Source organism: Pseudoliparis swirei, chromosome 20 (genome assembly GCF_029220125.1).
Source record: "Pseudoliparis swirei isolate HS2019 ecotype Mariana Trench chromosome 20, NWPU_hadal_v1, whole genome shotgun sequence".
NCBI classification, from domain to species: domain Eukaryota; kingdom Metazoa; phylum Chordata; class Actinopteri; order Perciformes; family Liparidae; genus Pseudoliparis; species Pseudoliparis swirei.
The window spans coordinates 3,795,089-3,807,661 of record NC_079407.1 but is presented as its reverse complement, the minus strand read 5'-3'; the positions used below and the strand labels follow the sequence as shown (position 1 = coordinate 3,807,661).

Below are 12,573 nucleotides of genomic sequence, written 5' to 3'. Positions count from 1 at the left end.
TATATATATTTTAATAAAGTTAATCTCTTTCCTGTTGGGAAGTCGCTGAGGAGCGTTGTCCCTTTAATTATAAGTGAAGGGTTAGGGTGTATTGATCAGACTAAATATTGTTTTAAGTTTCAATATGTTGCCTTATTTTGGCCCTTTTTAGGAAGGAAGCACCATATCGTGTTTCTTCTTAACATCCAAAAGGTAATGAGCAGTATTTCTGACAAACCTATAATTCACTTTGAAATACACCTGCTTGATTGCATGATTTCTAAATATAAATATAACAAATTGGGCACATTTTAGTGTGAAACTAAATCTGATTGGTGGCGCCACCTGGTGGACAAAGTATGACATGATCTAAATGACCTCAACCACATCTGGTGCATTTATTTCTACATCTTATTATCGGTCAATACATTAGTAATAAGCTAACATATTGTGTGTGTATATATATATATATAAATAAATATTAATATATAATAAATAAAATAAATGAAGTGGCAACAGCGTAATGCAAACAGTCCTTTAATCATCTCGCAGAGCGGATCCACAAAGGAGGGCAGCTTCACTTCTCTGAACCTGTGCAAATAAGAGCTCGTACAGATTTACATGTCGGTGTAGAAAACGCGCACACACACACACACACACCTCATTGGACTTTTCAGGGTGAAGATTCGGAGCATGTTACTGGAAATGGGGAAATAAACAACGGCGGGTTGTCGAAATAATATTTACATTATTTTTATCACCTTCCATTTTCAGTAACGAAGACACAACATTGAAATGTGGCGTGTGCGATGACGACGGGATGTCCACCTCGCAAATATATGTCACCATTTCCTTTTATATGTAACAAAACAAAAGGCTTGTTGCACAATTTCTCAAAAATGTCGCTAATGGGAAGCAGGCGACGGCGACGGTGGAGCCCTGCAGCGCGAGCACAACTTTTGTTGTTTTTTTGTTTTGCAAACACAAACTGAAGCTCAGCAACCAAAGTGAGGATCTGGGTTCTTTGTGAACCGACTGAAATAATCACAAGATCACAATCAAGAGATCCCAGTTTTAAATCTTTCACAAATTAAACTGAATTATGAGGTAAACCACACAGCGAAGAAAATTAGTATTTTTTTGCAGGAGCGACATGAATCAGGCTTCACTCGTCTCGTCGGTCACAATTTATGGGGAAAATACTTTCTTCCTCACCATATTATTGCTTCTCATCCGCTCTGCACATACAGCTAAAGACGTCGTCACGGTATTTAAACTCTAACATCTGGGCTAATTTGTTAAGATGGTGAGAAAATTCCCCAAAACTCAAAACTAAAAGAACTCCCTGCTGCGTTCTGGCAATTAAAAACACATTCCTTGCAATGTCACGGGAATCTTTCAGCGATTTTCTAAATAAAAAAAAAGAAAAGGGTGCTTCCACAGTGTGGTAGTTTTTGATGTGATCTGATCAATGTGAATAAATAAGAGGACAACAGAACGTAAATAAACAATACGCCCACATGTGTGTGCAAGCTTCCACCTCTGAATCTGAATTTAAGATTCAATTTATTAAAAAAATATATATATAAACACCCTCAGTCACTTTCGGGCTTTGACGGGTCGCTCTAAGCTCATAAGTGCCTTCCAACAACAGCATGACCTGGACCAATGAGCCACTGATGGTTATGACACCGATGTCCTCCAATGAGATGAGAGAACACACAGGACGTCTTCACCGTGTATTTCAGGAGCCCTCAAGTGTAGCATCACAGGCCCACGTGAGAAAGAACAACAACAACGACAACTGGGTTTAGGGGGATGAAGTCCGACAGTCAGAGATGTGCCGGTTTCCTTGTGTCTAAACTAAACGCTGCTGAGAAAATTCACAGCATTCAAAACAACCTTAAATGAATGGAAACAAATACATTACGTCAGCAAAAAAAAGAAGCTGGTAATATGAAACTTTATGAAAACAATGCATTAAAAAAAGTATCCCTCTCTCCCTCTCTCTCCCCCTCTCTCTCTCTCTCTCTCTCCCTCCCTCTCCCTCTCTCTCTCTCCAGTTCTATGTAGTGGACTGGGTCACATTCAGGTGCGTGTTGCATGACGCGTTCAACCGGATTCTGGCGCCACTCCCGACTCTCCGTGTTACATTTTATACGATCCCCCTGCATCCAGTCCATCGTAGGGTTAATCTGGGCCCTCCCGTTGACCCTTTGACCCTTTGGCCCATCGCGAGGTCAAACTGGGCCCGGCGCCCGTCTCTGCGTCACATGACTCGGGTCCCATCGGTCCCCGTGGAGCTAGTCGGCCGCCTTCTTGCAGTTGTCTTTGGCGAGTCTCAGTCGGGACAGGATGTGTTTCTTGGGGAACTTTAGCGTGGTGCACCCGAACTGGCTCACGCCGCCGGTGTCCCCCGGGAGTTTCTCGCGCCTCTGGACCCAGCTGCGCCAGCCGGGCTTCCAGCAGTACACGCTGTCGTAGAACCGGGAGCCGTTCTCCCCGCCCAGCACGTAGATCCTGCGCTTCCACCTGGCCACGCCCCCGGCCGCGATCCGCCGCGGCAGCCCGGGGAACACCACGGGGCTCGGCGCCCGGTCGCTCCCGCCGCCGGCGCCCCCCCGCTGCTCCGCCGTGACCACCGCCCCGCCCCCCGTCACCTCCCGCTCCGCCCCGGACCCGCGGCCCTCTCTGAAGAACAGCACGCGCCCGGTGGCGTCCAGCGTCTCCAGGTTGGTGTAGTTCCCGTCCAGGAACTTGGTCGTGTCCCTCATGTAGCCGCCGATGGCGCACACGCCCCCCCGCACCGCCACCCCGCCGGCCAGACAGGTGGCGCCCGAGTCCAGGGCCACCCGCGTCCAGCAGTCCGTCAGCGTGTGGTAGATGAGCACCCCCGAGTGGACCACGGCCCGGTTCTGCTCCAGCGTGGTTCCGCCCAGGAGGTAGAGGCGGCCGCGCAACGCGGCGCAGGCGAAGGCGCGCAGCGGGAGCGGCAGCCGGGGCCCCGGGGTCCAGCGCAGCGTGGCGAGCTCCAGGGTCTCGCTGGAGTCCAGCAGCGCCGAGCGGTTGCTGCCCCCCAGGGCGTAGACCGAGCCGCCGCAGCCCAGCAGGCCGAGCATCGCCCGCGGCTGCGCCATGGAGGGCCGCTCGATCCAGCGGTCCGACACGGCGTCGTACTCGTGCACGGCCGCCGACACGGAGCCCGACCGCAGGACGCCGCCCGCCACGAACAGCCGGTCGCCGACGGCCGCGCAGCCGGGGCTGACCAGCGAGCCCAGCGCCGCCAGCTTCTCCCACTTCCCCGTGCGCGGGTCGAAGCAGTCCACCGTGCAGTCTCTCGCCGCCGCGTTCTCCTCCTCCCGAGGCGTCAGGTCCACGCAGACGATCTTCTTCTCGAACATGCCCTCCCGCGGCCTCAGGGGCCCCCCGGGGCCCTCGCCCGCCCCCAGCTCCTGGCGGAGCCGCCGGCTCTCCTCCTGGGACAGCAGGCCCGGCCGCAGGTGGCGGAGCAGCGCCGGCATGTGGGCGTAGCGGTCCGGCGGCCGGTGCTCGGCCCAGCGGCGCGCCGCGTCGTACACCTCGGCCTCCGAGTCCACGCCCAGGCGGTCGGAGCTCAGGAGGCTGCCCAGGGTGCCGTGGTCCAGCAGGAGGAAGTCCTTCTGCCGGGCCACGCGGGGGAAGTGCTGGGCGACCAGCCGCAGGGAGGCGCGCAGCAGGAGCTGGTCGTGGTGAGAGCGGGCCAGAGAGTACATCCCCAGGCAGTTATCCACGGAGAGGTGCTCGAACAGGAACCTGGCCGCAAGGAGGAGAGAGGAGGTGAGAGGCGGAGAGATAACGCCGTCAACGTGCTCCTCATTCAATTCGGTTTATTTGTATCGCCCAATTTCACAAATTTGTCTCGGAGGGCTTTACAATCTGTACACATAGACATCCCTGACCCAAAACCTCACATCGGACCAGGAAAAACTCCCAAATAACCCTTCAGGGGGAAAAAAAGGGAAGAAACCTGCAGGAGAGCAACAGAGGAGGATCCCTCTCCAGGATGGACAGATGCAATAGATGTCATGTGACCAGAAGGACAGATTTAGAGTTAAAATACATTCAATGAATATGACAGAGTGTATGAATAGTTCATAGTAGGCATATTCCACGATGGAGACCTCCACGATCCATCAGGCAGATGGTGGTGGAGAGGAGGAGTGGGCGGAGTCTCATTACTCACCTGGAGCACAGGTCCTGGAGGGGCATGACCTGGAGCCGGTTGGCGGCCACGAACAGATCCTCGGCCGTGTCCAGGGAGAGCCCCGCCTCGCCGGTGTACACGAACTGGATGACGGTCTCCATGACGGACGGCGTCACTTCCTCCAGCCGGATCTCGGTGAGGCGGGACTCCACCAGAGGGCTGGTGAACATGGCCCGGAAGTAAGGGCTCACGGCCGCCAACAGGACTCTGGAGGGAGGGAGGGGGAGGGAGAGGGGGGGGGGCAGACACTCGTTTCTGGACACATTTCCACGAAATATTGGGTGGTTCTTTTATAAAAACTTGTCCGTTTAATGTATTGTTTTTCTGTTTATTACAGCCGCCATCATACCTGTGACACATGAACTTCTTCCCTTCGACGAGGAGAGTGACATCACACAGCTGCTGAGCATCCAGGAGCTGCTTCAGTCCTAAAACACACACACACACACACACGGCAGGAAGAGAGGAGAGGAAAAGAGGAGGGTTGAGTCTGTATTTGACGGGGCAGGGCCGCTCTCTCTCCCTCCCTCTCTCACCCCCTCTCCCACCATGTGTGATGTAGTCTCCCAGCGGCGTGGTGCTGTCGTCGGGGAAGTCCTCCTCCTCCGAGTCGCTGTCCGACAGAGGCTCCCCTCCTCCCCCGTCCCCGTCCTTCCACGGCTGGGGACGCCAGGTGACCGTCCCGCCCCGCACAGCGTTCATCTGAAGGGCAGAACATCGTTAGGCCGGGACGTGCACTTTGACCTTTATGCGTGCTCGGCCTCCATGTAACAGACATGTAAACAGATACGACCCAGATATGAATCATCTCCATCATGCTTCTATTTTTGGGCTTCCCAGACTAATTTAATGCTGATTTAATTGTAAGAGGTGATGGGACATGTATCCTACAGCTTGACCCCATTCCCTTGTTTCCTTACCTTTGCTCTTCTTCTCGTTTCCACCGTGAAGGCTGATGGGGTCTCCCTCTCAACAGGAATCGGTGTGATGCGGTTCAGGGGGGCCGGGGGGGGGGGGGGCTAACCGCGGCCCGGTGTGCTACCAGAAGCTTCGGGGGGCTCTCCTCGCTCTCATCGGAGTGTCTCGGTCCTTCCGGGGCTCAGCAGTAACGGGCTCGCCCCGGGGGCCTTTTGGGGACCACGAAGCCGTGCAACATCACCAACGGTTACCAACTGACGGACCGGACTAGCTTACAAAGGAACGCTTCTCCCGCTGCACCGCGGCTCCCCGTCGCAACGACACGCATCAGTCCACCGTGGCGTCCTCCGCGAGCCTCCAGCTCGGCCGTGAGGCGAAGAGGGTTCGTTTCAGGAGAATATACCGGAATATTAGAACCGGGTCCAGGTTCAGTCGGCCGCACTTGTCACGTCTGAACCGGATTACCGCAATGTTCAACTTCCGCTCTCCTGATTGGCTGACCTTTGGCTCGTGACGATTTGTTTGAGTCGTTTTCTGTCACTGGAAAATAAAAATAAATGTCCCGCTCACCTATTTGACATTATGTGATAACCGTTACATACAGTATTATTTATATGTATATATTTTTTTAGATGAAATAAAAACTAAAAATGTTATTTCATTTCCGAAACAATCATTTCCGCATTCGTGGTGCATTCATGGCAACTACGACCGTTTTCACAGTTGACACAGCTCCCGGGCTCCACGAGCAGCTAAAAAAAGACAGGGAATGAAGGCAAAGAAATGTATAAAGTGTTATTGTAATTTAATGTACGTTATAACATTGTATTCAAAACGCACGTCGTTTGAAGTAGAATAGCAAAAAGCTGACCGAGGAGCCCACAACACAGAGTACGACTCCGATTATTCCCAGGCACTGTGAACGCAACACCAACCAGAAGACAAACATGGCGACCTGCATCGGCATGGTCGTGAGATACGGAGTCCCTGCGCTTGCTGGGCTCAAGCCGGCGGCCAGACGCGGCTCGCGGCAGAGGGCACGCGTGTACGTCCCGCAGCGCTGGTCGCACGGAGCCCGGAGCAGCTTGTACGAGCACGTCCGCGAAGGTTACAGCGACAAGCCCGAGCTGGACATGAGGGCGGTGTGCGAGGAGACAGACAAAGTCATCGCGAATGTAGAGAACAGGAAGGGAGACCTGCGAGGGGACGACGTCCGCAGGATTGTGAGTGTTTCCTCAGCAAAATGTCCTTTTTTGTGTGAGTTAAGTTAAGTCTCTGGGGGGCGGACAGCTGGCCGCGTGCTCATCTAACTATGATATAAATGTTCTGCAATGAGCCCAATTATTAGGCTGTGATTGGTGTCTCGTATAAGGAATACACACACACTCAGTGTGCCCTAATTGATACAGAAATACTATATACATATAGAAATACTCTTTATTGAATATGTGTTTGTTTCTGATGTTTTTTTGACTGTTCAACATGTTTGCTGCTGCTTCACTAAATTCACTAAGATGAATAAAGTAATATCCTATCCTATCTTAATTACCTTGGGGTGACACACATCCTGCTCTTACGTGCAGTGTGTGCCTTAAACTCACACAGAAACTCTCCCCATTCAGCAATTTAAATAAATCGTTTTCAAGCGTCACACTCTGTGTCTCTAAATAAATGTTTAAGTGGCGTGGGGACCATTACCACACCATGGACAGAAGGATTGAATGGATGCTGACTGACATTTCCAATTTGTTATATATTTTGTCATAAAGTAGTTATTAAGATGTTTGGATACTAACTATCAGCACATTATTCCTTCATGGAAATAAAGGAACAAAAACAAACTAAATCTATATTGGTCCGATGTGTTGACACATTTCACTCGGCTGGTTGGTGATTCTCGATTTGCTCACACACTCTTATCATATTGAACATAAATAAATAGGAAGATGAACCAAACAAAGACTAGATGAGCGAACCCAAACGCGTAGCCACTCCGAGCATTGTCATGGAACGTGTAAACGTGTGTTTAAAGGGAACCGCGGAGAACCCGCTGTGGTTCTGACTGATCGGCTGTGTGTCCACGTTGCAGGTGTGTGTGTGGCAGGAGCTCCAGGCAGTGAGGACGGAGATCTCGGCGCTGGAGGAGCAGAAGAGGAGCGTCAGTAACACAGTCAGAGCACTAGTGGTCAGTGAAGGTTATTACAGCTCTGGTCACTCATCTGATAGAGGTTGTTTAGTTTTTTGACTTTAATGATGTTTCCTCACAGGCCAAGAATGACAAGAAAGCCCTCGGTGACGTAAGTTAAGAAATGTAACTCTGATGCTTGTGAACCGGTCGGTGGTAAATCTACGTTGTGAAACCGTTCTGAAAGCTTGTTGTCCACCATCGCAGCTCCCGGAGTACACCCGCGCTCTGCAGCACGGCCGCCAGATCCGCAGCCGACTGAATCTACTCCAACCCAGAGAGACGGAGCTGGATCAGGAGCACTACGGGCGAGCGCTCCGACTGCCCAACACCTCGCACCCTGACGTGGTGAGGACGCACACACACACACACACACACACACACACATATGTACACACATCCTTCTGTGAATTGTGGCCCAATCTCAGGGTTTAGTTCTGTCCCCGGTCTTTATGAACCCTTTCCGTAAGTCAGCATTAGATGCAAACTTTGCCCGAGGGAACTACCCACAATTCATTGCAATGTGAGGTAAGAGAAAAAACCGTGGAGACGTTTAAAAAATAAAAAAAAAGATATCCAAAGAGGACGGCACACGCGTGTTCAGCCTGGCAAATTCAATTTACTCAGAAACTTTGTGGGATAAAAGATAGAACATAAACACAGAGGATATTTATTTATTCGTTAAATGTTACATTTTTTCTCGAAGCTGTTTTGACTCAAACGAGTAAATATATTATTTTATTAATATTATCATTTATTATTATTATTTTAATTTTAAAAGAAAGGTTCGTGAAGAGTGTCTTAAAGTTCCTTTTTTTCAGCCAGTGGGAGATGAGAGCCAGGCGAGGGTGGTGGAGCTGGTTGGACAGAAACCAGGTGAATAATATATATTTTTTAAAGTTGCTTCACCCCTTTTTGTGATTTTGAGATGACACGCCTCATAATCTGCTCTCTCTCTCTCTCTCTCGGCTGTAGTCTTTGACTTCAAGCCCAGAGGCCACGTGGAGTTGGGAGAGGAGTTGGGTCTCATCCGGCAGAGGTGAGGACGACTGGTGGTGGTTCCATGCAGACTTGTTCCAGTTGCAGCTCGATATAATTAAACCCTCGGTTCACCTGAATGAAGCAGAACAGACGATGACAGTTCAGTGGGTATAAATATGTTAATGCCGTAGTATTTAACAATTTTCCATAATTTTCTTCCCCGCAGGCATCTGGCTCATGTCTCAGGCCACAGGTCCTACTATCTGAGGGGAGCCGGGGCCAGACTCCAGACGGCCCTCCAGAACTTTGCCCTGGACACACTGCAGCGACGGGTAAGTGTGTGTGTGTGTGTGTGTGGAAAGAACGGTCCTCAAAGTTTTCAAAACGTATTGTGTTACTGGAGCGCACACTTCCTTTCTGACCCCCTCCAGGGCTTCGTTCCCATGGTGGTGCCTGACGTGATGATGGGGGCCGTGTTTGTGAGTAGAAAGACTGAATCATTGCAGATGCTGGATTAAATATTGAAAATAAAAGGGTTTTGAATGCCACTCCGGTGTCCCACTTTCGCTGACCCCTCCTCTCTCTCTCTCCAGGAGGGTTGTGGGATGCAGCCCAACGCCCATCGCTCTCAGGTCTACTCCCTGGACCAGGCTCGCTTCCCAGACCTCAACCTGGCGGGGACCGGAGAGGTCGGAGTGGCAGGTGAGTCTTATTAGTGTGACGTTGTGAAGCGGCCACCACATGGTTTATCAACTTTTGCTTATATGGTTGCGTTTTGGGGGGTGGGGGGGGGGGTGGTATTATAGTTTATTGTAATTCTCACCAACATAAAAAACCTGCAAAGATGTTGAATATACACATTTTTCGGACCTGGAACATCGAGATTTATATTGGGTTATTTTAAAAGATCTCCCAGTTGCTGATGATGGTAATGCTGTTTTTAAAAAAAAACATGTGACATAACATGCAATATTTTGCATGATTATCAGATGTTTCACTATGAGTTTGAATCATAAATAAGAAAAAGGAGCATCCATTGTGCGTGTGTGTATTTAGTAGCTACTTGATGTGTCTCTCTCGTCCAGGATATTTCATGGATCATGCAGTCGGCTGGAAGGACCTGCCTGCCAGGTGAGAAGCACCCCTCACCCCTCACTCCTCACCCCTCACCCCTCACTCCTGGCGGGCTACAGATGTATCGGGGTGATTCTAGCTGACGTGCCGTGTGTCACTGCAGGACGGTGTGCAGCAGCACCTGCTACAGAGCGGAGACGGACACGGGCAGAGAGACATGGGGCCTCTACAGAGTGCACCACTTCAACAAGGTCACAACGGGGACACACACACACACACCCGAGTTGCTCGGTGGAAATCTGCACCTTGTTGTTGTGCCTCCTCCACGATGAAGTGAACGATCTTCGCGGTGAACCGTCTGTGCAGGTGGAGATGTTCGGGGTGACGGCGGACGAGACGGGAGAGGAAAGCGCTCAGCTGCTGCAGGAGTTCATCGCTCTGCAGAAGGAGATGTTCTCTGCACTGGAACTACACTACAGGTTAGAAAATACAGACACACACAGTCACGATCTAAGTGACCCTGTTCTTTCATACATCTACTACATGATATTTAGAATATGTGTGTGAGTTACGGCTCTATTTTCAGAGTGCTGGACATGCCGACACAGGAACTGGGTCCTCCGGCACACAGGAAGTACGACATTGAGGCCTGGATGCCCGGCAGGGACAGCTACGGAGAGGTCAGTCCCACTCCGTCAGCTACACAACTGTAATGTATGTCAAGGTGTTGATTTGTGTTGATATTTGCTGCAGGGTGTGCATGAACAGACACACTAACACGCTGTCAGTCAAAGGTCTGTTGGTGCAGCCGAGTCCCACCTCCTCATTCCTCTCACCCTGAGAATTAAAGTCGACATTTGAAGACATAACAAACGGACAGAAACTGTCCGTAACTTCTCTGTGCAGCTTGTTTTTACCAACCTCCGTGTTTCTCTCGTCTTTTGCTGGAAAATCTTCTTTTTTAGTCCCGTTGTTCATTTATTGTCTCTCACATTATGGCTGTGGAGAAGGAATCTGTGGCGTGTCTGATCAGGATGGTGTGAGGGTCAAATGTAGCTGTAAGAACTGAAGGGGAGACGATAACTTATGTAGAATAAGAAGGTCCATGGTAAATATAACGACGCTATTGACTGTCATTCCTCTCCACTGGGGGAAGAAGACAATAACAGACTTTATTTTTTTACAAAACTATGCTTGACTTGCTGTATGTTGCTGCTCCTGATCTCAGCTGTCTCCCCTACAGATTTCCAGCGGGTCCAACTGCACCGACTACCAGAGCAGACGCCTCAACATCCTGTACGAACGAGTGGACGGCGGCCTGCAGTACGCCCACACGGTGAGACCTCCTCGGGCGAGGAGGAGGCGCCCCGCCGGTGTTTTTTCGCCGCCCGCAGCGTGACGTCTTGTTCTTCTTCTCTCCAGGTGAACGCCACAGCGTGTGCCGTCCCCAGAACCATCATCGCCATCCTGGAGACCCACCAGACCAAAGTGAGACTCCAGCATGGGGGCGCACTTCACTTCAGCTCAGTTTGAATAACCCTAAATCAGGAATTACAAGTTTGCCTCAGAGGGCTTTTACAATCTGTACTCATACGACATCCCTGTCCCAGGACCTCACATCGGATCAGGAAAAACTCCCCCAAAAAATGTTCCCGGGGTAAAACAAGGGCTCCTAAAAAGTCCCACAAAACCCCAACTTCTTAACTGCTTTAGAAAATAGAGGTCAATTTAGTTGACTGGTTAAAAGATGCCGTGGTTGTTCTGATACTGATTCTTAATTATTATTAATGACCCACTAATTTGACATTTTATTACCTGTATGAGATGTCTATCGTGGCCCATTAGAACTTTGCACGAAGCATTAATATCTTTGAATATAATAATAAATATATTATTCAATATAATATAATAAAGATTTTTTTTTCCTGTGTTGAATTATGTAATTCAAAAGAAAGGACTATAACAATGTGTAATATATATTTATTTTTATTTTTTATTGATGCATTTCATTTTAATACTAGAACAAATAAAATGTTATTAATAAAATAAAATGGAATTTACTGCAACCCAAAAAGCCCGGCTATTTCACAAATATATGTTTGACTTTTTTCTTCATATTTATATATTATTTTAGATTATATTTATGACATTTCAGAAGCTACTTATCATCCGTGTTATTAATGATGCGTCTCATGTGGTGGTCTTCCTCCCCAGGAAGGAGCGGTGCGTGTCCCCCGGGCCCTGCAGCCTTATTTGGGCCTCGAGGTCATCGAGGCCCCAAAGTACTCACCTCTGAAATACATCGGACCCAACCAGCACAGTCGACCCCCGCGGCCCGCCCCCAGAACCAGATGACACGGGTAAAAGCCCAGAGAGCCAGCTCTCATCCAACGCCACCAAGTCCAGACAGGAAGTAGATCTTTAAAGGGACTGTGGAGAAAAGAAAATAGTTTAGACATGAAGCCGCTCACAACGAGGTCGGTGGATTGCCTCGCGTCACGGTTTCTGGAAAGAGACTTCAATGTTGAGATTTTCAAATGTCTTTATTCGTCCCATTATAGAGAGAAACGCACACTTCCAAATAAGTTCAAATTGTTAAAGCGCGCTACAGGTACGAGGAAAGATATATATATTTTTTATTTTGGGTGAACTGTCCCCTTTAAGACAAATAGGTAGGTCTCATAATGTTCTCTACATTAATTTAATGGAGTGCATCGATGTTTTAAGGCATTGGAGCAGACCTTCAACACTGCAGTTTACTGTCACTGTAAATATATTTATGTTTTATTTGGGTGAATTTTACGCCCCAAGCGTCACGAGGAGAACTGCAATAATGAATAACCAATAAAAAAGTGTTTACTTTCTGCCTCGTGTATTGCTTACTGGCCAACACTTTATAACTACTAGTATTATAATACTTTGAGACCTTGAGGAGGAAGAACAGGAAAACAAACAAATAGTGCTTCAGAGGTGACACACACACACGCCTGTTAATTTGTGGTACATTACCAGAATCAATAATTAATGTAATTGTGGAAATTAATTAGCAGCCAGGGGAGGTAATGGATGTTTATTTATTCTGGTATAATAGATGTTGTAATAATATTCTCTCTGGGCATATTTAGTGGGGTTTGGTTAGAGCGAGATTACAGATAATGAGTTTAATGTTTCCCTCAGTGTTTATATTCTACCT

At 49.1% G+C, this 12,573-nt stretch overlaps 2 protein-coding genes across 2 annotated transcripts; one reads left to right on the top strand and one right to left on the bottom strand.

The window, feature by feature from the left end:
• Positions 1-500: 500 nt before the first annotated feature.
• On the bottom strand, positions 501-5,871 carry si:dkey-260j18.2 (uncharacterized protein LOC325231 homolog). The gene is made up of 5 exons (XM_056441532.1): positions 5,143-5,871; positions 4,771-4,924; positions 4,572-4,650; positions 4,202-4,429; positions 501-3,771 (listed from the first exon to the last, which is right to left on the bottom strand). Exons 2-5 carry the CDS (start codon positions 4,922-4,924, stop codon positions 2,283-2,285), a joined length of 1,950 nt encoding a protein of 649 aa, XP_056297507.1. The 5' UTR covers positions 5,143-5,871; the 3' UTR covers positions 501-2,282.
• Positions 5,872-6,028: 157 nt separating this feature from the next.
• On the top strand, positions 6,029-12,244 carry sars2 (seryl-tRNA synthetase 2, mitochondrial). Its single transcript, XM_056441536.1, has 16 exons — positions 6,029-6,363; positions 7,230-7,325; positions 7,408-7,437; positions 7,533-7,673; positions 8,147-8,201; positions 8,301-8,364; positions 8,533-8,638; positions 8,738-8,785; positions 8,900-9,008; positions 9,392-9,437; positions 9,544-9,631; positions 9,747-9,859; positions 9,967-10,060; positions 10,624-10,716; positions 10,803-10,868; positions 11,595-12,244. Exons 1-16 carry the CDS (start codon positions 6,088-6,090, stop codon positions 11,733-11,735), a joined length of 1,566 nt encoding a protein of 521 aa, XP_056297511.1. The 5' UTR covers positions 6,029-6,087; the 3' UTR covers positions 11,736-12,244.
• The last annotated feature ends 329 nt before the right edge of the window (positions 12,245-12,573 follow it).

Excerpts from the sequence above, each read along its gene's own strand:
- si:dkey-260j18.2 (XM_056441532.1), bottom strand. The coding sequence starts at position 4,924 with ATGAACGCTGTGCGGGGCGGGACGGTCACCTGGCGTCCCCAGCCGTGG. Across the intron at positions 4,651-4,770 it reads GGGAGACTACATCACACATG|GACTGAAGCAGCTCCTGGAT; the intron begins GTGGGAGAGGGG and ends TGTGTGTTTTAG. Across the intron at positions 3,772-4,201 it reads CTCCAGGACCTGTGCTCCAG|GTTCCTGTTCGAGCACCTCT; the intron begins GTGAGTAATGAG and ends CCTTGCGGCCAG.
- sars2 (XM_056441536.1), top strand. The coding sequence starts at position 6,088 with ATGGCGACCTGCATCGGCATGGTCGTGAGATACGGAGTCCCTGCGCTT. Across the intron at positions 7,326-7,407 it reads ACACAGTCAGAGCACTAGTG|GCCAAGAATGACAAGAAAGC; the intron begins GTCAGTGAAGGT and ends GTTTCCTCACAG. Across the intron at positions 7,674-8,146 it reads ACACCTCGCACCCTGACGTG|CCAGTGGGAGATGAGAGCCA; the intron begins GTGAGGACGCAC and ends CCTTTTTTTCAG.